This window comes from Liolophura sinensis, chromosome 13 (assembly GCF_032854445.1).
Source record: "Liolophura sinensis isolate JHLJ2023 chromosome 13, CUHK_Ljap_v2, whole genome shotgun sequence".
In the NCBI taxonomy this organism is placed as follows: Eukaryota; Metazoa; Mollusca; class Polyplacophora; order Chitonida; family Chitonidae; genus Liolophura; species Liolophura sinensis.
The window spans coordinates 25,314,253-25,338,067 of NC_088307.1; the positions used below are offsets into that span (position 1 = coordinate 25,314,253).

The following is a 23,815-nucleotide window of genomic DNA, read 5'->3' on the forward strand; positions in this document are numbered from 1 at the left end:
ACAAGCAAAAAGTGTTTGGTGTAATTTTTTGGTCAGTTGAAGCATTGCAAGACATAACCTCCATTGTTCATATATTTACTTTTTCCAAAACACTGGGGGGAGAAATGTAATTCTTTGCTTTCAGCACAACTAGTATCTCTCCTAAAAATTAGAAGATTCAGGGCATGGCACTATCACATTAATAAATTATTACATTGTTATTTCCATTGACACTCTTAAATCTTGGATCCGTATAGTTCCGTATAAGACACAGTAAGACACGGTAAGATTTGATACTCTATAGGGGACCGTCTCAAAAATATGTATGCACTTGTTCCCAAAAAATTGTTAGGAAAATTAAACGCTTTGTAACTTGCTTACATTTGAAGTAGATTTGCCTTAAACCTTATTCAGCAATAATAAAAAAAAGTACATCAGAGGAGTTTAGAGTTCGAACTTTTTGCTAGTAAAGGTAAAATAGTCTTAATGTGGCTTGTCAAACACGTTAGACAACTTTTATTAATTTAAGTAATACCTGTTTCACTGCCATCCGAACGTACACAGATGGCACTGCTTTGTTTCCGGAACTTACTGAGCCCACAAACGTTCAGCACCTCAATTTACTCAAACGTTTGTCTACTCTAATTTACTTTTGTGAAACTTGTAAATGTAATTAAAAAAAAAGTTGTTACGTCAAGTGATAGAATAGGACTTTTTTTTACCTTAGCGATAAAAGACTGCGAACTCGAAGATCCCTCATTATTCAATAATAAAAAATACAATTATGAAATAATAAAATATTTTGTAAACAGAGTAAATTGTATATATACAAAAAACCATTGCATGTCCAGCACATAATTTTATCTAAATATATTGAACATACATACATACATACATACATACATACATACATACATACATACATACATACATACATACATACATACATATATGCATGCATACATACATACGTAAATAAAATATATATTCATGAAGGCTCAAGCATGTAGCATGTGATCGTTACTTCGTTTACAAAATACCATGGATATACAATACGTGAAACGCATCACCAATATAAAAATTATTATTGTTAAATCTAATTAAAAAGCAATATAAATTTGGCTAAAAACAAAAGTGCTAGATTGTAAAACATTTTTCATTTTTTTTGTGAGACTAAATAAACTATGGCCCTGTCATGTATACCACACATTTCTTTATTTATTTATTTCACATCTTTTTGAAAATGTCATAAGTTGAAGATCAAATACGTATACCATTGAAGCGCTAAAGTCATGTAAACGACTGAAACAATGATATTTAAAACTTTCATGCAGTCATAATTGAGGGTAGCGTGCCCTCGAGAAATATAAAGACTAGTTTTGTGTCTCATTTTGGATGGTTAAGTGGAAATTCAAAAAAAGTTCTGCATGCTCTAGTTCATGTGATGGCGTTTCAAAATAATAACGACAGTGTTACAAAGGATTTTATTATTTCATATCAAAACTCCCTAAGACCCCCGTTATTTTTAACTTAAGGTTTTGATACGCTTGTGTATATTTTGTGCAAACTAAGGGTGTTTTTGAAGGATTGGTTGATATGTTGAGTAAACAGAAACACCGATGTAGAGTCATCTATATGCAGATATGTACATTTTCTGTCAAATATCACATATACATACCTTAAAATATATTGTAACAAGTACGTCTATCAGCAACCTGCGGATGGTCGTGGGTTCCCCCGAGCTCTGCCCGGTTTCCTTCCACCCTAATGCTGGCCGCCGTCTTATGAGTAAAATATTCTTCCGTACGGAATAAAACACTAATCAAATAAATAAATAATGATCTCTGAAGTTTAATTACTTATTTTACTTATTTTTTGTTTATCTTATGTACTCAATACCAAGGATGACTGCTTGCTTGACCACGGAATTCTATATCTCAAACAACAAACAGGAAAAAAAAGGGATTAATTCAGCACTTCCTCTCTTTCTTTTGAATAACCTTTTTCTTAAAGCTCACAATAATAGTCGCGCCAATGACCGCCACCCTTACTGAACTCGCTTGGTAGGCATGCGTGGTGACCTTTCGTGCGACAGTTCATGCGCCCACGTGGTCCACGCATCTCTAAATATTTAATTCCGTACATCACTCGGAAACTAGCGAAGAGGTATGTTTTCACGGGATATTTTCGCCCGTGAATGTAAACATACATCATTAAATCCTTCTCATTTAACTCTTTTGCCGGTTGCTGATACATTGTGTTGTAGCCGAATTCACCCGCTGCGCGCAAATAGATTTTATACCTTCCGCCTCCAAGTGGTTCTGAAATGAAACCGGAGCCATCATTTTCGGCTGTAAACCAAATCAAGTCAAAATATTAACATTGTATTGGATGTTTTATCAGTGGGTTTAGCTATGACGTCACTACTTTGCGCTAATCAGGCCCTCTCTAACGCTGGTAGTGTGCGCAACAGTCTTCAGCAAAAAAGTTACGAGCATTTTATTTGATTAGGGTTTTACGCCATATTCCAGTACAATTCACTTTGGCGACGGCGGCCATCATTATGATGAGAGGAAACCAAGGTACGAATAGTATTAGAGCAAAAATCAGGTGCAATGACTTATTCCCTTCCCCTGATGTCAGGTGGCGCTAATAGCTTCAGCCGTCACTTTCACAGAATACGTCAGGAAACCAGACTGCAGTGATATCATGCTGAAGTCACTGGCAAAGAAAAGTGTCGGACTAAGGTCTGGTAAGTAAATTAGATTCTTTCTGAAAAGTATAATATATACCACCTAAGGGTTTTATAAAGGGAGCACTATTGCCATTAACAGAAGATGAAATAAACGAAAATGGCGAGAAGTGTCTATCACTACCATATGGCTGAAACATTGCCAGCGTGGCGTTAGATCCATCAATCATTTTATTTTGATCGATTGATTCGTGTTTCGGAACAATTTGTCACAAAAAGGATAGCTGTCAGGATTATGGTTGGGGAAGAAACCTCATTGCTTGAAACCACCGATCTTCGACAGGTATCTGACAAACCGTCTGGCTTATAGATACCTGACATATTTATTTACATATGCGATTGTATTTTAACGCCATACTCCAAAATGTCTGACTCGTGTACCAAGGCGGTTATTTTTTCAGGCGAAGAACAACGAGTGTTCTGCGTAAACCACCGACCTTTGGTGAGACACTGACAAACTTTTCCCAATGACCAAGGATATGTACACCGTATTGTTGGAAGTCAGCTAACCTTATTCTGCGCAAATGGCCGCACCATATTTTTGTGAACAGCAATTATTTGATCTATTATCATATAATAAAAAAAAATTGTCAAAAATCTCCCGAATAGCCTCGAATAAGAAACCACTGATTGTGTTCCCAGTGATATTTTTCTACATAACATACATGTTTACATCGAATGTAAACTATATCACGCACAGAGACCATTATCTCTGAGTGAGCCAATCAAAGTTCACTGAGCTCATAGATTTGAACCTCTGTGTACTGTTTAGTAGCTGTAACATAAACATATTTACAATTCCTTCCGCTACCTTACCAGACCTATGCGCTGGAAGTTAGGTAACACCAGACTAAAGGCAATTTTGAGAGACTATATCATAGCCGCATGGTAAATTTCCAACAAATATTGACTAAATTACCGCTTTTGACGCTAGCCGGGATACCCTTTTCCTTGCAAAATTTGTCTAGCCCTTCTTGGACGGGTTTCCAGTCGTAAAAGAACCCCAGGTCTATGTCTACATCCCACGGCAGAAGACCCCCGCTTTTCACACCGCCCAAGGGTACTCCTGAATCTATGAAGTAGGAAATATTCTGGAACAAAAAAAAAAATACATAAAAAATTGAACATTATACAATAACTATGCGTAAACACACCAAAACTTTCACCGCATGGAGATGCACGGTTATTGTCTTGTAGTGCAGGGAACTGTACGGTTAATGTATGTTATTGCGCGGAACTGTACGGTTGTTGTATGTTATTGCGCGAAACTGTACGGTTATTATATGTTTTTCATGAAACTGTACAGTTATTGTATGTTGCTGCAGGGAGCTTTACGCTTATTGTAAGCTACTGCAAGGAACTGTATGTTGCTGCAGGGAACTTTGCGGTTATTGTACTGTATTTCAGGGAAGTGTGTGGTTATTGTACATTACTTCAGGTAAATGTACGCTTATTGTACGCTACTGCAGGGAACTGTTCGCTTAGTGTACGTTAATGCAAGGAACTGTGCGGTTATTGTATGCCACTGCAAGGAACTGTACAGTTATTGTACGTTACTGCAGGGAACTGTACGGTTATTGTACGCTACTGCAAGGAACTGTACAGTTATTGTACGTTAGTGCAGGGAACTGTACGGTTATTGTATGTTCTTGCACGCAACTGTACGGTTATTGTATTTTATTGCACGCAACTGTACGTTTATTGTTTGTTATTGCACGCAACTGTGCGGTTATTGTATGTTACCGCAGGGAACTGTGCGGTTATTGTACGTTACTGTAAGGAACTGTACGCTTATTGTACGTTGCAGCAGGGAACTGTGCGGTTATTGTGCGTTACTACAGCCAGCTGATAGTTATTGCACGTTACTGCTAGGAACTATACTGTTATTGTACCTTACTGCAGGGAACTGAGCGGTTATTGTACTGTTAAATATAAATTCTAATCGCAATACAGTGTAAAGTTGGTAAATATTGTCGAACAATATTAATTTCGATAAGTTCCCTAAAGGCCTGTTGGATTTGAGACAAACTACTTCAACAATTATTGTAGCGATACATAAATAAAAATTTTTTTCAAAGTATAGCCTGGTAAATTTAACAGAAAGCCTGTTTTCTGAGTGATGCTAGAAGGTATTCTGCTACTTCAGCAGATTGTTCTGTTAATAATATTACACATATTGTATTAACTATGGGTCGATGCCGTCCAAATTGTTAAGATTACTTCTGTCGGCCTATTTCAACCTCTATAATATCTCCAAAACTACCAAAGGTAGATTGAATGCAGTAGATTAATACTTTTACCAGAATTTTCAAGATTTTATTGGAGGGGAAAAAAAGGGGAAAATTGCAGAATTTTATTCAAAAAATTATTAAAACCATTTTATATGTTATTTGAGGTGCCAATTTAGAGCACGTCCTAAAATGTACCATGTTCCACTTATGTCCCGATAACTTCCATTTTGAAGAAACCGCATTTTGTTATGTAGTAGGAAAATAAGAACGCTACAAGAATGGAACCTGCAGTAAGTCGTAGCCCGTGATCTGGCCTTTTATAGTTGTATGAACAGATTTGAGCTACGATCATCAGTGGCTCTTCTATAGACTTTTGAATGATGCAATTTTGACTTGTAGAGGGAGAGGTTTTACAGTAAAGCCCTTTCCCATTTACTGAACATTGGACATTGCTTATAATGGAGCAGGTTTACACGGACACAAACTGACAACAATGTAATGTTTCTGTCGGCAACAGCACTAGATCAAAGGTACAATGCAAAAGCGGTCGGCATGAAAAAAAAACAACAGTTATTTCCTTCTTCTCGCTGGTTGTCAGCAGTTGCCCAATTGCACGTTCTATCTACTAATCTCAGGTTCAAATCAAGTTTTTTCACTTATCATTCTTCCATCTTATACGTTGAGTATGACAGTATTATTTATCATATTACACCTTCTTGTGACGTCACTGTATTCAGAAACCTTAATTTTTCCCTCAGGAAAGTACGGTGGCGTGCTTTCCTGAATTCGTCCCTTAGATTACCTTGGCCATGTCGCGATACATTTCGTTAACGGGCAGATGAACAGACTGACGAACATGATTAGGAGAGTAGAAAAGTTCGGCTACACGCTATACGTAACACATCATGACAACAAATGGCGACTCCATCGGTTAACGCTCTCCTGCCCCACGTTCGCGGAGATTTTAACACCTTTAATTGTCAATAACTTAACAACATTCTACGCATCACAGAGAATAAAGCATGAGTGTTTTAAATATTATATCCGACTTTTCCATCCGGGGGTATGCCTTTGACGAGGGTGTAATTTTATTAGCAAAAAAAAAAAGAAGGAGACGTACAACAATTAACAGTTGTAGTTTGCAGAAGCATGATGTCGAACAGATTTGTGCTCACATGAAACTTCTATAAGCCGATTTTTCTAATATCAATTTATTTATTTTTATTTGATTGGTGTTTAACGCCGCACTCAAGGGGCCTACGTGGCCGAGGAGGTTAGCGTCCCATCGCAAGCAATGACCCAGAAGCTGTTAACTCGTATTAATGCGGTTGCTTTGAGCTCAAGTCCAACTCATGCTAGGTTCCTCTCCGACTGTATGTGGAAAGGTCCTGCAGCAACCTGCGGTTGGTCTTGGGTTTCCCCAGGGCTCAGCCCGGTTTCCTCCCACCACAATGCTGCGCGGTTGTGTAAGTGAAACAATCTTGAGTACGGCGTAAAAACCTATCAAATAAATAAATAAATAAATAAAATAAGTAAATTAAGATCGTTTTATCGGATTACCTTGGATTCCAGGAAGTCCGCAGCTAATTCCAGATCTAGCAGAAGTCCGCGTGCGTACATCGGACTGGCGAAGTAACCATCTCTGTTATAATTATAGCCGTAATTTCTCTTCAAAGAGCTGTAATGCTTCGAATCCAGTGCCTTGACTTCACGTTTAAAGTTGTCTCGAACAATGTAGAGTTCGTATTTTTTCATAAAGGCAAACTTCAGATCGGCTTCAGTAGCTGCAGGTAAAGAAGGAGGGAAGCACTTTTTGGAAACCGTGAATTGTACTTCTGGTCGGAGGCCCGTGACAGCTTTACCTTTCACTCGCCAAAAGAAATCCGTGGTTGCCATGGCATCCAGATTAGAATCAAATTGGCCAAGTTCGATCACTTTTTTTTTTCGTCCCATGAAGGAAGAGGATGTTTCTTCGCAAACCATCATGTCGTCCACGCTGTACCGATATTCAAACGTTTGCGACAGCGTCCAGTTGCACATGCGCAGTCGGTAACAGGGAACCTCCAGCACGGGATACCGCGCACCGGTCTGATTACGTAAGAAAGATCCACCAATGAAATCCAGTTCCGGTATCTTTTCCAGCGCGTGGAGTAGCCACGAGACACTGATGTCGGAGTTTTGTGGCGGTAACTGGACACTGGATGATAAGTACAGGAAATAAGGGGATTTTACCTTATCAATCATTGTTGCCAGTGCTTTTCCTTCCTTCTCTGTGTTTGGTAAATATTCGACATTTTGTGAGAACGGAATGTCGATAGTTTTCGTCGAAGATATGATCACTTTGATATTTGGATACTCTTGGAGTACATTGTCCAATCTGGATTTTAAACAACTCACATCTTCGTTATGAGAAAACATTACTACTGTCACATTTTTTTCCATTCCTTTTCGAGCTTCCGTCAAGTTAAAATTTCGGCCCAACTCTCGAGCTTCCGGTATTTCACGAGTTATCTTTGTTTTGGACTCGAGAAGCTTTTTTAACTCGGTTACCCGAAGTCTCAGCTCAAACAGTTCTTTGTGGCCTTCATTTTGGTCCAAGTACGTCACTTTGGCAACCATCATGCTCACACCCAGTAAAAAGGAGATCAAACAGAGTTTCTTAATAAAGCCGGGGAACGAAAGTTCCCGCACCCTTTTTTTTCCCCATTTGGTTAGGAGTGCCATTGTACGAATAATTCAACAAGACAACTGTAACGTCGTGGAAATTTCGATCAACTGCTGTCTTCTATTAGCTGAAATAAAAAAATAACCCATGGTATTTTTTCATTTGTATATCGAATTCGGTTAAAACGTCTGATGTAGACATGCAGGTAAAAGGTCTGACGTAAACATGCGGGTAAATGGTCTGATGTAGACATGCGGGTAAATGGTCTGATGTAGAAATGCAGGTAAATGGTCTGATGTAGAAATGCGGGTAAATGGTCTGATGTAGAAATGCGGGTAAATGGTCTGATGTAGAAATGCGGGTAAATGGTCTGATGTAGAAATGCGGGTAAATGGTCTGATGTAGACATGCAAGTAAAAGGTCTGATGTAGACATACGGGTAAATAGCCTGATGTAGACATGCAGGTAAATAGCCTGGTGTAGACATGCAGGTAAATAGCCTGGTGTAGACATGCAGGTAAAAGGTCTGATGTAGACATGCAGGTAAAAGGTCTGATGTAGACATGCAGGTAAAAGGTCTGATGTAGACATGCGGGTAAATGGTCTGATGTAGACATGCGGGTAAAAGGTCTGATGTAGACATGCAGGTAAAAGGTCTGGTGTAGACATGCAGGTAAAAGGTCTGATGTAGACATGCAGGTAAAAGGTCTGATGTAGACATGCAGGTAAAAGGTCTGATGTAGACATGCAGGTAAAAGGTCTGATGTAGACATGCAGGTAAAAGGTCTGGTGTAGACATGCAGGTAAAAGGTCTGATGTAGACATGCAGGTAAAAGGTCTGATGTAGACATGCAGGTAAAAGGTCTCATGTAGACATGTGAGTAAATGGTCTGATGTAGACATGCAGGTAAATGGTCTGATGTAGAAATGCGGGTAAATGGTCTGATGTAGACATGCAGGTAAAAGGTCTGATGTAGACGTGCAGGTAAATGGTCTGATGTAGACATGCAGGTAAATAGCCTGATGTAGACATGCAGGTAAAAGGTCTGATGTAGACATGCAGGTAAAAGGTCTGATGTAGACATGCAGGTAAAAGGTCTGATGTAGACATGTGAGTAAATGGTCTGATGTAGACATGCAGGTAAAAGGTCTGATGTAGACATGCAGGTAAAAGGTCTGATGTAGACATGCAGGTTAAAGGTCTGATATAGACATGCAGGTAAAAGGTCTGATGTAGACATGCAGGTAAAAGGTCTGATGTAGACATGCAGGTAAAAGGTCTGATGTAGACATGCAGGTAAAAGGTCTGATGTAGACATGTGAGTAAATGATCTGTAGTAGACATGTGGGTAAATGGTCTGATATAAACATGCGGGTAAATGGCCTGATGTAGACAAGTGGGTAAAAGGTCTGATGTAGACGCGTAGGTAAATGGTCTGACAGAGACATGTGGGTAAATGATCTGATATCTGATGTAGACAAGTGGGTAATGTGATGTACATATGTGTGTAAACTGTCTGATGTAGACATATGGGTAAATGGTCTGATGTAAACATGGGGGTAAATTGTCTGATGTAGACGTGTGGGTAAATGGTCTGATATATGATGTAGACATGTGGGTAATTGTCTGAAGTAGACATGCAAGTGAATGGTCTGATGTGAACATGTGGGTGAATGGTCTGATGTAGACACGTAGGAGAATGGTCTGATAGAGACATGTGGGTAAATGGCCTGATGTAGACGTGTGGGTAAATGGTCTGATGAAAACATGCGGGTAATCTGTCTGATGTAGACGTGTGGGTAAATGGTCTGATGTAGACATGCGTGAATGGTCTGGTGTAGACGTGTGGGTAAATGGCCTGATAAAGATATGAGGTAAATGATTTTATTTCTGCTGTAGACATTTGAGTAAATGGTCTGATGTAGAGATTTGTGGGTAAATCATGTGGGTGTATGCTCTGATTTAGACAAGTGAGTAAATGGTCTGATGTAGACAAGTGAGTAAATGGTCTGATGTAGACATGTGAGTGAATGGTCTGATGTAGACAAGTGAGTAAATGGTCTGATGTAGACATGTGAGTAAATGGTCTGATGTAGACATGTGAGTAAATGGTCTGATGTAGACATGTGGGTAAAAGGTCTGATGTAGACATGCGGGTAAATGATCTGTAGTAGACATGTGGGTAAATGGTCTGATGTAGACATGTGAGTAAATGGTCTGATGTAGACATGTGAGTAAATGGTCTGATGTAGACATGCGAGTAAATGGTCTGATGTAGACATGTGAGTAAATGGTCTGATGTAGACATGCGGGTAAATGGTCTGATGTACACATGTGAGTAAATGGTCTGATGTAGACATGTGAGTAAATGGTCTGATGTAGACATGCGAGTAAATGGTCTGATGTAGACATGTGAGTAAATGGTCTGATGTAGACATGTGGGTAAAAGGTCTGATGTAGACATGGGGGTAAATGATCTGTAGTAGACATGTGGGTAAATGATCTAATGGAAACACGAGTACACAAATCTATGCAGTCTTCCATTTCCTCAAAACTCTGTGGATTGTTCTCCGTGAATTTTGGAATGTTGTGACGTCAGAGTGGCCCTGATTCATTCATCTTACCTTCAATGACGTCACAAGAACTGTTACATTTTAATGACGTTTCTAATTAATAAAAAACAATAACAGGCGAGGCCAGCACGACAATTTTTACGAGAATTTAAAGCTGTGCAGCTACGTTTTAATCTGTCAACATTCATCTAATAAAACTTGTGATGCGATTATATTCCTCCATCAACAACACCAGCGCCGGAATTCATTATTTTTCAGCTGATGAATTGCCTATATGTATGCTATCACTATTGGCCTATTTAGACTTGTCGTTAATAATATGCAAATATCACACAGAGGCCCACTACTTTGCAGTATCCAATGAAAATGTACAAGTAGGCCTCTAATTTGGTGCCTTTTTCTACTTTCCTTATTAACAAAGGTAAATTTACAAACCTAACTAACTGTGTCGTCTTTGTATCATATGCTCTGCATTTATTACGACTGCTAACTCGTATTATGGCATATGCAACCTAAAATCTTTGTCACTTCTCTCGTGTCAGCCGTATGTCTACAAAATCCCTCATCCTCACCACTAAGAAGAGTCTAACCTGTGTCCCAGGCTTTTTCAACTAGTTGACACAGAATGTTCTATTTTAGAGATATACACCATGCATAGAGACACATAGTCTCTACATTCCAAAATATCCCGAACAAAGCAAAGAGGTAACCTTCTAAACCCCTTCATGCCAGCTCTGTAAACAGCCTTACCTTGTGGTGGATACAAAAGAGTTTTATGGCGACTGAAAACTATTTAAACCAACGAAGCGTTACTAGTTATAAACTTATCTACTGCCAGATCTGTTTTGACGAAATGCACACACTATGTCTACCCGACAGATCCCAGTTGGACCCTCGATCACGCTCATGTATGACAAGAATCCGATATCATGTAAAAATATATCACGATGTCATCTAAGTTTTTCAAACTGCCCAGCAACTCAACATGCACCAGGTGGACAACGATATTGTTTTGAAAGCTCACTCTAGAGTGAAGTAGAATGTCAGAAGCTTTTAAATGACAAGAAATTGAGGCTTTGGTTGCAAGCGCAGGTGCGCCTTCGACGCGCGCGAAAACAATAGCTGCCCGTGTATAATGACCATGTGATGACATATGTGAGTAAATCACAAAAGCGAAATATGAAATTACGCCACGTATACGCCACGTATACCATGTTAGTTAATAAAGGCTCATCTGAAAGATACACAAGGTAAACTTACCTTAATTTACCGTGAATATATGTTTCCCTTAGGAGAGCCAATTCACACTGAATTCGTATGTTACATACAACGACCATGTAGTGCATATGGGTCACTGACAAAATATAAGCCTCATATCCGACATTCATATACCATTCGCAGTCCGTAAAGGGCGTTCCAAGTCGATAATCGCTAGATCCATTTCCAAAACAACGTTTAACACTAAATCCCAAAGACAAAGCTATGTAAAAAATTATAGAAATAAAAAATAAAGCCGGTAACACACAAGAGAGAAGCGCTTATCAGTTTTCAATGGATGCCGGGCAGACAGTGGATATTCCAGGCATGAATTTCATACCAAAGTTCAAATTCGTAGTCCGTGAATGAGCTCCAGGTCAAATAACAAGTAAACAAGTATCTCAGTCGCGCTTTAATTGCATCTGTTCATAAAGGCATCATGCAGATGTAATGAGCATGGCTACCTTTACGGACCCTAGCCCCAGGTTAAGCGGTATTAGATACAGTTCGAAAATGACGAGCGTTACACAACCTTAACCGAATAGTTTGTGATTCAAAAGTAACGGACGATTACGTCTTTCCCGTTAATATGTAAAGATCTCATACTACAAGAGGCGCCATCTATGATGTTACACATGACATGCTGGTCTATATAACAGCTATCTACAAGGTAGACGGTTACACTGAGCAACCAGCGCCATCTATGTTGTTAAATACCATGTACGTGATCGATATGTACAAAGGCATAACAGCGCCGTCTGTGTGGTTGATCACAATGCAGATCACCAGAGATTCTGATCGCTCTGTCCATACCTGCCAACGAGAGTGTTATGCTCATTGTAAAATTTGAGAAACTTAGAATGAAGGCGTTTGAAGGAGTATCCTTGACTAACTAGTTTTTGAACTAGCAGTTTGTGACGCAGATTAAAGTCATCACAATTAACGCAAGATCTGACAAATGCTACAAGGCTAAATATGTATACGCCATATGTCACCCGCATGTCTATTGCTATCCAAATAAGGGTAATTTACAATATCAAAATTGAAATTATCCCTTTTGTCGTAAAGGCGGCGTGAAAGGGACCTTGTTCGTTTTTGTACAGATATAGATCGAAATAAGATGTACTATCAGGATTATCTGTTGTCTCCTTTAAGTCCAATAAAGGCGGATAGATTTCCTTCACTGCTTCAGCAATATGGGGGTTATTTAACGCCAGTAGATCATCAATATACCGCTTGGTAAATGAAAAGGATCGAGCTTTAAAGATATCACTTTTAAGTAATTTCTGCATATAGTCGTATTCATATGAAAACAGGTATAGGTCTGCCAAAAGAGGCGCACAATTGGTACCCACTGGAATACCTATGCACTGTTGGTAAATGGTATTCCCGAATTTCGCATAGATGTCATTAATGAGAAATTCAAGTAATTCAATACATAATGTAACATCTTATGAGAGGTAACCTTTATAAATAGCAGAACTAAAGAAAGCCTTATTGCTTCTGACGTTAATGTAACGGTGACCTGTTTTAATAAATACCGAGACAATTAACGACGATATTCTTTCAATAATATCTTTGTGAGGAATCCTAGTATAGAGAGTAGAGGAATCCCATGTGGATACGTCTTTTTACGGTATACGCATATGAGCATCAAGTTCTTCTGTAAGACGTTTGGAGTTGTTAAGAATCCACACGCAGTTGACACCTGAATTTTTATTATGGCACAACAATACTTGTTCCAAAATGACTTTACTTCTTGTAATGCTCTCGTAAGTAGGGTTGACAAGAGTTTTGGTGAAACAACTTCTTTAACCCGCAATAAATCGAGCCTTGCATGGGGATTTATGCATTTTAGGAATCCAGTAAAGTTGTGGAATTTCTGTATGACGGGTAGGTATATTTATGCGCCTTTCTTTAAGAAAGGTTTTGTGTTTGTTAAATAGTTCCTCCAGAGTACATGTAGTAGCAGAATACGTAGGTGTTGTACATGCACATAGCTCTTGAACAAGAATTTGATAATAATAATTCTTGCAAATAAAGATGACATTATTAGGAGTCTTGTCTGCTCCAGTGATGACAAATTTACTATGAAGGTCAGCGAGTGTTTCTTGCACAGTGGGATCCTTCAGAATCTGTTTAACTTTAGGTAGAGCATCAATGTCTACGCGGTGTATAGCTAAACTAACCTTCTTTTTGACAATCTCAAGCCAATCGTTAAGTACCGAAGAATCCACTTTCTCCCGTTTTGACCATTTTTTAACGTACTCCTCAAGCGCGGAGATGATATTTTTTTGTTAATCCGAATGAGGACATTTCTCTTTTCTCTATACTTAGGACTTCTCACAAAGAGATTCCTTAGATCATGATTCTTAATAATACTAAGGTCACCAGTCAGGACATGTTTACATTTGTCGTAGGTAAAAACTGAGGATTCACAATCACAGTTATAGCCGCCAGAAGTATACGTCGCCAAATCGAACTCCTTGATGGCCTGGGAATAAATGAAAATTTTGGAAGCGATAGGCTTTGTATACTTATAGGATATGCAAGGTGGCTCTTGGATGTTAAAATAATTAGGCACAGCACTACAAACATCATATTCTTTAAAGATGCGTGGTAGGTTAATTAAATCAAGGCCACTGTCTAAATACTTTATCTTCAGAAAGAGTCGATCATGTTGAGTTTCAATTGTAGTTACAGGGCGATACAATCGAAAATACGATATGTCCTGACACAGACGTACAAGGTGAGGCGGAACATTAAAATTGTGAATGTTATTGCATACGTCTTGAACTACCTGTTTTAGCAAGTTCAATGGCAGTGCATATAATACTGTGCGTAGAGCATGAATGCTATTAACAATTATTTCTTGCGCACGGACTTACGGTGCTTGTTCACCCGTAGATGGGTTTTCCCAACATACTGCTGACCACACTTCTTGCATGTTACCAAGTAAATACAGTTGGAAGCAATACAACTTACATTAACGTAGGAATTAACGGAATAACATTTACCAGTAAGTGAAGAATAAAAGTGGCGGATGTACCAAATGATGGACATGTAAGACAATTGGTATGTCCACATTTGGAAAGAGTTAAATGTTTGTTTTGGGAATTCAGTATCAAACAATCCTTCAGTTGGATAGAACACGGTTTGATGCAAGTACCATGTTTAATGTTCTCAAATATATCCGGTATTTGGATGGAAATGGGTCTTAGTGCAAACGAATCATTTATTGAACCGCCCTGGGAACATGCACCACTATTCCCAGCGTTAGTCCTATACATATTGTTGTAGTTCATAGTTATTGGTATAATTGTGCAGAGGCCTCGCCTCGGGGTCAGAAACCACCAGCAGAATCGGGGCATGCACAGGTAATAAATATAAGTGTCATGTACGACATTCATATACCATTCGTAGTCCCAAAAGGGCGTTCCAAGTCGATAATCGCAAGATCCATTTCCAAAACAACGTTTAACACTAGCTCACAAAGACAAAGGTATGTAAGAAATTATAGAAATAAGAAATAAAGCCGGTAACGCTGCCACCTTAGCACCTGGACATCACATTGCACCAGGTGCTGTCATATTTCCAAGGTAGTCTCGCAGAGTATGGACTACTTGCAGAGCTACCGTTGCAGTCTGATCCTGGCAGCCCCGCCGTTGCAGTCACACATTTGGTTCAAATTCTACGCTAGATTATTAGTATCATGCAGCAAATTTCCTTTGAATATTTTCCCCTGATTTGTGTACATATAGAAAATGAATTAGTTAGTTAGTTCGGCGGATTATCAGACAATTTATTACCATAGTTATCCCATAGAAATTTGCTTTTTAGGTCAAATACATACAGAAAAAAATAAGTCAAAAAAAAAAACTCTAATGGAATTGTATGGCGTCAAAAAGCCACTGTTCAATTCCCAATACAGAATTAGTAGACCTGAACAAGACAGACTGTGACCTACAGCGAGGGTGTCGAGGGTTTCACGCGCACCCGTGTGAATGCCAACAAACTAAAGCGGTCCACCACACACCCTTCACATGTTCGTAAATAGGATTCTGGTGAATATTAGTGAAGAAAAAATTTAGGTTGCCCACACACGCCCAATATCATTGAATCAATAATTAGTCTGTAAACCAACGTCACCATGGACGGATCGATCGGTTTAGCCATTGGCATATGACTTTCAAGTCTAAAGAAAGGGCAGAAAAAGCCCAAAAGTGGATAAAACAGAGGTACCTCCAGGGTGTAACATTTGGCCATACCAGTCTACTTCGAGAATTTCGACAAAACGAGCCAGGAGATTATAAAAAATATTTTTGTCTCTATTACTGTAATCTTCCGATTTGATCATTAATATAGACACGGTAACTCACGGCATGGTTCAATCTCCTCAAGAAGGAAAGCTCTTTCTTCGAGTAATGCACTAACATCAATATTTTAGGCTTCAATATCGCAAACAGACAACAAATTAACGAAAATATTGAGCGTGTGCGCGCCGCTTTATGCACTCTACCTCCCACAATTGAAGCAGCTCTTCTATATGTCTGGCTTAAGTTATCAATACAGGTTATACAGGTATATTGCATTTTTAACAACAACGACGTTTATATTACAGCGAGGATACATGCGCAGAAAATGGAATTAGATCCTACTTTGTACCGGCGTATGTGATTGGTCAAACGCCGACAACGTCTTCGTAACAGCCGCCACGATTGGACAAAAAGCGGCATTCGCCAATTGAGCAATTACTTCGAATCCAAGAAATTTGACCCCATGGATTCGCACCACTAGTCCGAACCGTGTATTTAGAAGAGGGAAGGTTATTAACGTAAATATCCACTGTACTGCTGGGCAGCTTCAACAAATAGAGCACGAAGACAATTATGTGTTTCTCTACATGGCAAATAGCTTTATGGAAGATAGAATTAAGTACTGTATGAAGACCCCCATAATGAACGACCCAACATATAGACACGTACGGTATCTGCCGTAAGTCCATATTTAGTGCCAAATAAACGTCCTAAAAACTGTACGCTCCAAACAAACCTCAAAACACCTTTCCAAGACAAAGCACAACTATCGCAATCAGGCAAAATAAGTAACTTAGTCATCCCCGAAATTTGTGGTTATTTCCAGTGATTTAGTTATGCTGGAATTCCCTCGTCTTTATACGTCGAATTTTGCAGGCTTTGTTGTGGAGATAGTACTGTATTACATACGAACACTTCGACTCCGTCAATGAACAGATGAGTAATAGAGGCACAGTACTGGTTTTTTTTATAGTTTTAACAATGGGCTGTCTGTTGGCTTGGGCTACAGAAGAAAACCTTAATGGTGAAGGAAGTGATCATCAGTTACCCAGAGGGAATACCTATTTTCACCTCTTCCGTCTCGTATCGTATGGATATCGTTGTATGGATCCACACGATATGAGAGCAGTTCATTTCCAATGGATTCAGATTTGACGGTACTAATTTCTCGGCATTTGGCCCCTTCACCTGATGTCACTAATTTCTCGGCATTTGACCCCTTCACCTGACGTCACTAATTTCTCGGCATTTGACCCCTTCACCTGACGTCACTAATTTCTCGGCATTTGACCCCTTCACGTTACACGAGCGTCACTAATTTTCCCTACAGTACTATTGAAATTTAATATCAACAACTTTAATGTCTTTGTGACATTGTTTTCCGCGAAGTGCTCCTTCAAACTTCAGTTCAGGGGCAAATCCTGCACCCGATTAACTGACTTGCGATTGCGTAACCCATATATACATATAACATAACAACGCAGAAAGTTCAGTATAGTGTATCAGTGACATATAATGTCTGTGTGACTGGCTCTCTTCCAGAACTCTTCGGTTTGGGGACAAACCTTGGAACCGATTGCACGAACTGCGCATGTGTCACCTTTCTCACATGTTCATTGTGAAAAGCAGATCCATACTACTTACAGCGCACGCGTCGCTCTCTACCTTTCGCTTTACATCACTGCCACCTGCAGATAAGCTTGACCTTTGGGTCAAAGGCTTGTTCAGGTTTAGCTTCATCACATCCCGCGGAACTATATAATCAGCATTCATGAATAAAATGGTTCACACTTTGGTTAGAATCATGTTGTACATACTTTAGACAAACAGAATACATGAGTATAAAATATTATTAGAAAGACAGGTTTGTTTGACGGATTGTTTGTGTTTTCTGGCATCACTTCCTGCCTCATCACCGTCATCCTGGTGACCTCTAGGTTGTTTAAGATTTCTGTACAAAATTTGCTATTGGCGGCAGTCATGAAGCAGATCATGCATGACGTCGAGATAAGAACGGCACCCCGCACGATCTACATCATCTTGACATTTGTTCGCAACGCTGTATTTTTGAAAGTACATGTATCATTTGGAGCCGTATTAGGTCATTGGGTGTTCCTGAACTTGGGTGACGGTGCAAATCCCATGTTGCTCGCTTATAACACCTTAAGAATGTCACGGGTTCTCTTTCGCCTCGCTTCAAGAAATCTCTTGTCTACGCATATCATGATGAAGTCAGTGTGACCCAGTTAGGCCTACAAATTCACCTTATTTGGTTCATTTATTTAAATATCACAGCACGTTTTTGCTCGTCACGTGTTGTTTACCAATCGATGTTGTGTAACCAAGTTACCTGAGTGTAGCCTGCTGTGTACGCTTAAGATGAACACTCCGACTGGTGTCAACGGCAGCTTTACACAGGAGTAGTATATCAGGTCAATTTCGCCGCCCCTGGCTTATTCTTATGAGCGGGGGGAGGCAGGGGAGAGGAGTAAAATATAGCGCTAACATGTGTGGGTGGAGACTTATAAGATCGGGGTGGATATTGTCCTGCCAGGGCAGCCCGGCGTTGATATCCGTATAGCTCCGGACTCGAGGGACAGCTCCCCAGGCTTTGTTCCGTTTAGTTTCTATATCCAGGAGGACCTGCCTCCCGTCCAGACCTCGGTAGCTTTGCATGGCGGTGTACTCCCGGCAGGCCTGGTCGAAATCCTTCTCTAATTCCTCTACTCTTTTCCGGTTCGCGTGAAAACCTCTGTCCCCTGTGTATTTACCAACTCCATGACAAGCTCGCAGTGATCAGTCAGAAAGATTATGCTAAGGCTTTTTTTAAAATCATTATTCTATCACTTCTCCAAATCAGAAAAAAATCTTACTTTTATACCTGTATATATATGTACATAGAATCGCCACCTTTGCAAGTATAATTTACTGTTATTTTTGTTCATGTCATATAGATTCTAGTGTAGAAACAGCTAAGGGAATAGTGAAGAGTTTTTTTTTTATAGCCGTAGTATGAATTTACAAAATCTACGACAAAAAAATAGGACATTCTCGTGCAGTAGATGTAAGTGATCTGAGCATATCAATGAGATAGCTTATATGATCAATATGGCAGGCTATCTACAAGTACTCGCTAGCCGTCATCGGCGGCCGAGTACGGTAGCTCAGCCGACGTACGGGGTGTCTTGTTGATAATGAATCACAACAAAGATCGGTCCGTAAAAAGTAACTGAACTCTTTCCTAACTCACGGCATGTCTACACGTGTGTCGAAAAGTCCATAGTTTGTTTCAAACACAAAGGCGCATATAACACCCTTATATGACATCGCCCCTCTTATGGAGTTAACTGAAATATTAATCAAAGTTTATCAGAGTCTCATAAATCAGATCACTGTCCATACTTTGGATTTCCACAATTACTAGCACATACTTGCACTTTCTGAATAACTTTAAATCAATTAACTTTAACTGAAGGAGTGAGTGAGTGAGTGAAAGTTTTAACGTCGCTTTCAACAATATTTCAGTTTTATCGCGACAATAAAACGTCAAGTAGTCGATCTACTACGGATAATTCATTTACTATTCAGTCAAAAAGGACACCAGAAGTCACATAACAAACACATACGGTAGTTTCAAATTACAGCTTTCCTGCCAGACCAATGGCAGAGAGAAAGTCAAAAATAGTATCACTTTCTACAGAATTGAAAAGTTCTGAAAGAGAGCTCACGTGATAAAAGGAATCTCGTACAGGAGCAAAGTCGCCACAGTCAAGCAATATGTGCTTGACTGTGAACCGTTGATCACAAGCAAAGCAATGCGGAGCATCTTCTCCTTTTAACAAATACCCATGCGTAGCACGTGTGTGATCGATACGACACCTCCTCAAAATGCAAGATCGGAGACGATGCCGTGAAAGGGAAGGCGCTGGACCAACAAACTAACGAATATCATGCAGTTTGTTGGTTGTCTGGTCATCCCATTGAGCCTGAAACAAGCGCTTGATATAGGAGCAAATAAGTGAACGCAAGTCCGAATATGGAACGTCAGTTTGGGTAGTAACGGAATGCAAAGCCGCCTTCGCGGCTTCATCTGCAGCAGTATTCCCAGGGATACCCATATGCCCGGGCACCCAACAAAAGACAATGATAAAATCTTCATTAAGTCGTTTAAACATCTCCCTGATAGACAGAATGTCTGGATGTACAGGCGAACTAGCCCGAATTGCCTGGAGGCAGGAAAGGGAGTCAGAGCAGATGAGAAATCTGCTACCTCCTAGCTCTGGAATGGACCGAAGTGCGCACAAAATTGCCTTGGCTTCCGCAGTAAATACAGAACAGGAAAACTTTAACTGAAGATTACACTGACAATTAACTTTGATTCTAAAGGAGTTGACTTTAATGGCTTCTTTCGCAAACTTGGTTGGTGAACTTGACAATAAGAACACTGAGACACTTTTGTCTGGATCTGTTTGCTGATTCCTGGCCACCATACCGACTGGATGGCTCGCTGAGTGAATTTTGTCATACCCTGATGCCCGTCATGGATTCGATCAAGAATGTCATCACGTAAACACTCCGGGATCATAATTCGAACACGTCAAGTCAAAAGTCCGTTGCCTGCACTAAGTCTCTCACGTACGGAAAAATGGTCTCTGATATTTTCCAGAACGTCTTTCGCGTGATCAGACCATCCATACTGAACAAAACGTTTAACGCTTGCGAGTCGTTCATCGGTCTCTGTAGCTTCGCGAATACTGTCCAATTTCGCGTCTGAGTCTGGCCACAGCGCACTTATCGCGTTTACCTGCGCTTCAACCTCAACCTCGAGTTGGTTGTCTTCTTTTGATGTTAACGGACTCCGTGACAACGTGTCAGCTAAGTCCATATCGAGATGCATCTGCACTTAACATTGTTGGGAGTTTCACGTTGTACACCGCTAACACTGGAGAAGAAACTAAAGACTATTTTACCGCGGCAAAGGCTTTGTTCTGTGGTTTTTTCCCACATCCAAACCTTGTCAGATTTCAGCAACTCATTTAGGAGCTGAAGCAGTTCCGACAAATTTGGGAGACATTGTCCAAGATGATTAACCATTCCCAAAAATCGTCTTAATTCCGACAGATCAGTTGGCGGATTCAAGTCTTGTATCACCTTGACTTTATCGGGATGTTAATGGAACTTTATTTATTCCATTAGCAGTAAGCCTGTGTCCTAGAATATCCAATTCTGTTTGGCAGTAGACAAATTTGTCAAATTCAGTGCCAACCCTGATGTTCGCACGCGAGCCAGTACTCGATCAAGATTTTTGTGGTATGATTTTTGGCGTGTCGCCCCCAACGAATACATCGTCCATGAACACAGCTGTATTTTCTAGATCTCCACGTAGTTCTGAGATTGAGGTCTGTAGTTCTGAGGTAAAGATCTCTGGGGGCACTTGTTATGCCAAACGGAAGTCTATGGAAGGCATATCTTCCCAGTGGTGTCAGAAACAAGTCAGTTTCGAACTTTCACTATCCAACGGAATTTGATAGAATCCCGAACTTGTGTCTAATCGCGAGAAATATTTCGCATTCTCCAATTTGTGGAGGACGTCGTCAAGCATCGGTAGCGTGTAACGCTCGCGCTTTGTGGCTCTGTTGTCTTAAGTGAACACATATACGAACGTGTCCGTTCGGTTTCAGAACTGGAACCATCGGAGCTCACCAGTCTGTCGGTTCTGTTACCATGGTTATAACACCTGCCTGCTCCATGCGTTTTAACTCGGCCTCCACTTTCTTTAATAAAGGGATGGGTACCCGTCACGCTGTTTGTATTGCGTGTGGTGTGACGTCATCTTTCAACGTTATTTTCTCTTGATGAACTTTCATCAAGCCAATGTCACTAAATACGTCAGCGTTGATCTCATCTACTATCATCTACGTTATTTTCACTGGACGAACTTTCATTTAGCCAATGTCACCAAATACGTCAGCGTTGATCTCATCTACTATCATCTACGTTATTTTCACTTGATGAACTTTCATCAAGCCAATGTCACCAAATACGTCAGCGTTGATCTTATCTACTATCATCTACGTTATTTTCACTGGACGAACTTTCATCAAGCCAATGTCACCAAATACGTCAGCGAGAAGATCATGTTTTACTCCCGTAACCACAACGATTTTTACAGTGAATTCCACCTTATTTAACTGTACATCTGTAGTGAACTTGCCAAGGACGATTACATTATCTCCTGGGCTGTGTAACGTAGCTGATGCTGGATTTAGTTTCGGTCTCGGCTGTAATGATTTGAAAGTTGCCTCACATAAAGTTGATACGTCGGCTCCTCACTCAGTTTTGAACTGAACGGGTTTGTTCTCCACATGAAGATTAACATTCCATGCTGGTTCCTGTGAAGGAGAACAGTCAATGGATCCAAGAAAGAAATATCCTTTTTTATCTACATGTAACCGGACCATTTCATCAGTCACATTGTCGACAATTTGTGTTTTGCAGCAACGCTCGTAATGTGGCTCCTCCTACACTCAGCATTTTGGGCTGGACATCTACGGGAGGTGTGAATGCAACTAAAGCGTGTACATCTGTCATCGTCTTCCCTTTTCGGCAGCGATTTATATCGCTTTGGCTTTGCTACGCGTGTACTTCCGTTACATCTACTTTTGGCATAGTCTGGACACAGACCCCCATTACAACCCGTTTTTCAGTAGGGACGATTGTAGTTCTGTGTATTTTAGGGTGTAAAGTCTTTTTTTGCTGCCAGCCTGCCGTTTTTGGTGTACAAGTGCATGCTTGGTATCAAAATGATGGAAATTGTCTAAGCTTTGGGCAGGTATGAGTTTTAATGGTGAAAGTTTGAAATTCTGGGCGAGAGGACACAAGGAGACAGGTGGTGATGAGGCTGCGAGTGACGTCCCCTTGGCGTTGCTAGGCACCCCTCCCAGCTGCTGGCATGTAAAGGTCCAGATTTTGACGGTCAACCTATGTCAAGATTTTTACAGCTTCTTTCTCTCAGGCTGGGCCAGGTATGCACCAAAGCTTATTGGCCTCGGAATGTTTGGGACTGAGCTACAGCGCTAAACGTTAACATTGTCGCTTATGGAAAACTAATGGGGGTCTGTGGCCTGATCTGTCCACTTGTGCCAAAACATGTAATATGTCACTGTGTGCTCAGATTTCGCAGCAGCCTGATAATATTTGGTGGGTACATCTGCGATGTGGTTTGCATTGACATGGAACTTGATTGAGCAGTTTTAAAGCTTTTTAATTCTATATTTACCCCACATATCCATTTTGTCTAAAAATCGGCTAAAACGCTCTGTGGTCAAGGGTAGTACAGGAGTATAAACAGACTGGAACAAACACAGACAATGTTTCATTGTTCCTGGTTTTTAAAATGTCTCTTTTGGGGCTGACATTTGATAAATAATGCAAAATTTGAGTGCTGCGAGTGAAATTGGAGTATGTGACTGATAGATAGGGTGGTGTGATTAAGGATGGTCAATAAGGCCTTGCATCACATATAAGGGCCCAGCCTCACACAGGTGGATAAAAACACATCAGCAGATTAATTTACTTGGCTAGAGTAGTAGAGAGGGCCAGTGTGCATTTAATTTACAAACCAAGTCAGGTTCCTCCCATGTGTGCCACCACACACTAGGTAAATGTGCTTCAAATCATCCTGCAGGTCACAAAACATTAAAAACAGGCATCTCTGCTGGAACACTGTCTGCTGTTTTGGGCATAGACTTGAAGTGGACAAGGTAAATTTTCCTCTTTAAACTTAAAAATAAACCACTGTAGGCATGTAGTTTTCATTGCATGTGTATATTCATTCCTCTGACAAGTTACATGTGCACTCACATAGTATGTGTGGCGTTGGAACAAAAATGATCAATTTCAAGTTTCTAGCATACATGTGAGTGTGATCTGTTGGAATATTGCCCTTGTGAAAATGAGTCTCTGCCCCACCAGGTGTCTGTTTTTCCACCAGAACATAGTACGCTGTTCCTACGACATCTCAAGGAGTTTTTGTTTTAGT

The 23,815-nt window shown here is 40.2% G+C and overlaps 1 protein-coding gene across 1 annotated transcript; it reads right to left on the reverse strand.

Annotated features, from left to right (window-relative positions):
- Nucleotides 1–980: 980 nt before the first annotated feature.
- On the reverse strand, nt 981–16,055 carry LOC135480290 (uncharacterized). Its single transcript, XM_064760091.1, has 4 exons — nt 15,978–16,055; nt 6,523–7,754; nt 3,651–3,822; nt 981–2,300 (listed from the first exon to the last, which is right to left on the reverse strand). The coding sequence occupies exons 2-4, from the start codon at nt 7,684–7,686 to the stop codon at nt 1,987–1,989; spliced, it is 1,650 nt and encodes a 549-aa protein (XP_064616161.1). The 5' UTR covers nt 7,687–7,754; nt 15,978–16,055; the 3' UTR covers nt 981–1,986.
- Nucleotides 16,056–23,815: the final 7,760 nt, after the last annotated feature.

Coding starts and splice junctions, on each gene's coding strand:
- LOC135480290 (XM_064760091.1), bottom strand. CDS start 7,686: ATGGCACTCCTAACCAAATGGGGAAAAAAAAGGGTGCGGGAACTTTCG. Junction 3,823..6,522: donor CGGACTTCCTGGAATCCAAG/GTAATCCGATAA, acceptor TTTTTGTTCCAG/AATATTTCCTACTTCATAGA. Junction 2,301..3,650: donor CCCGGCTAGCGTCAAAAGCG/GTAATTTAGTCA, acceptor GTTTCATTTCAG/AACCACTTGGAGGCGGAAGG.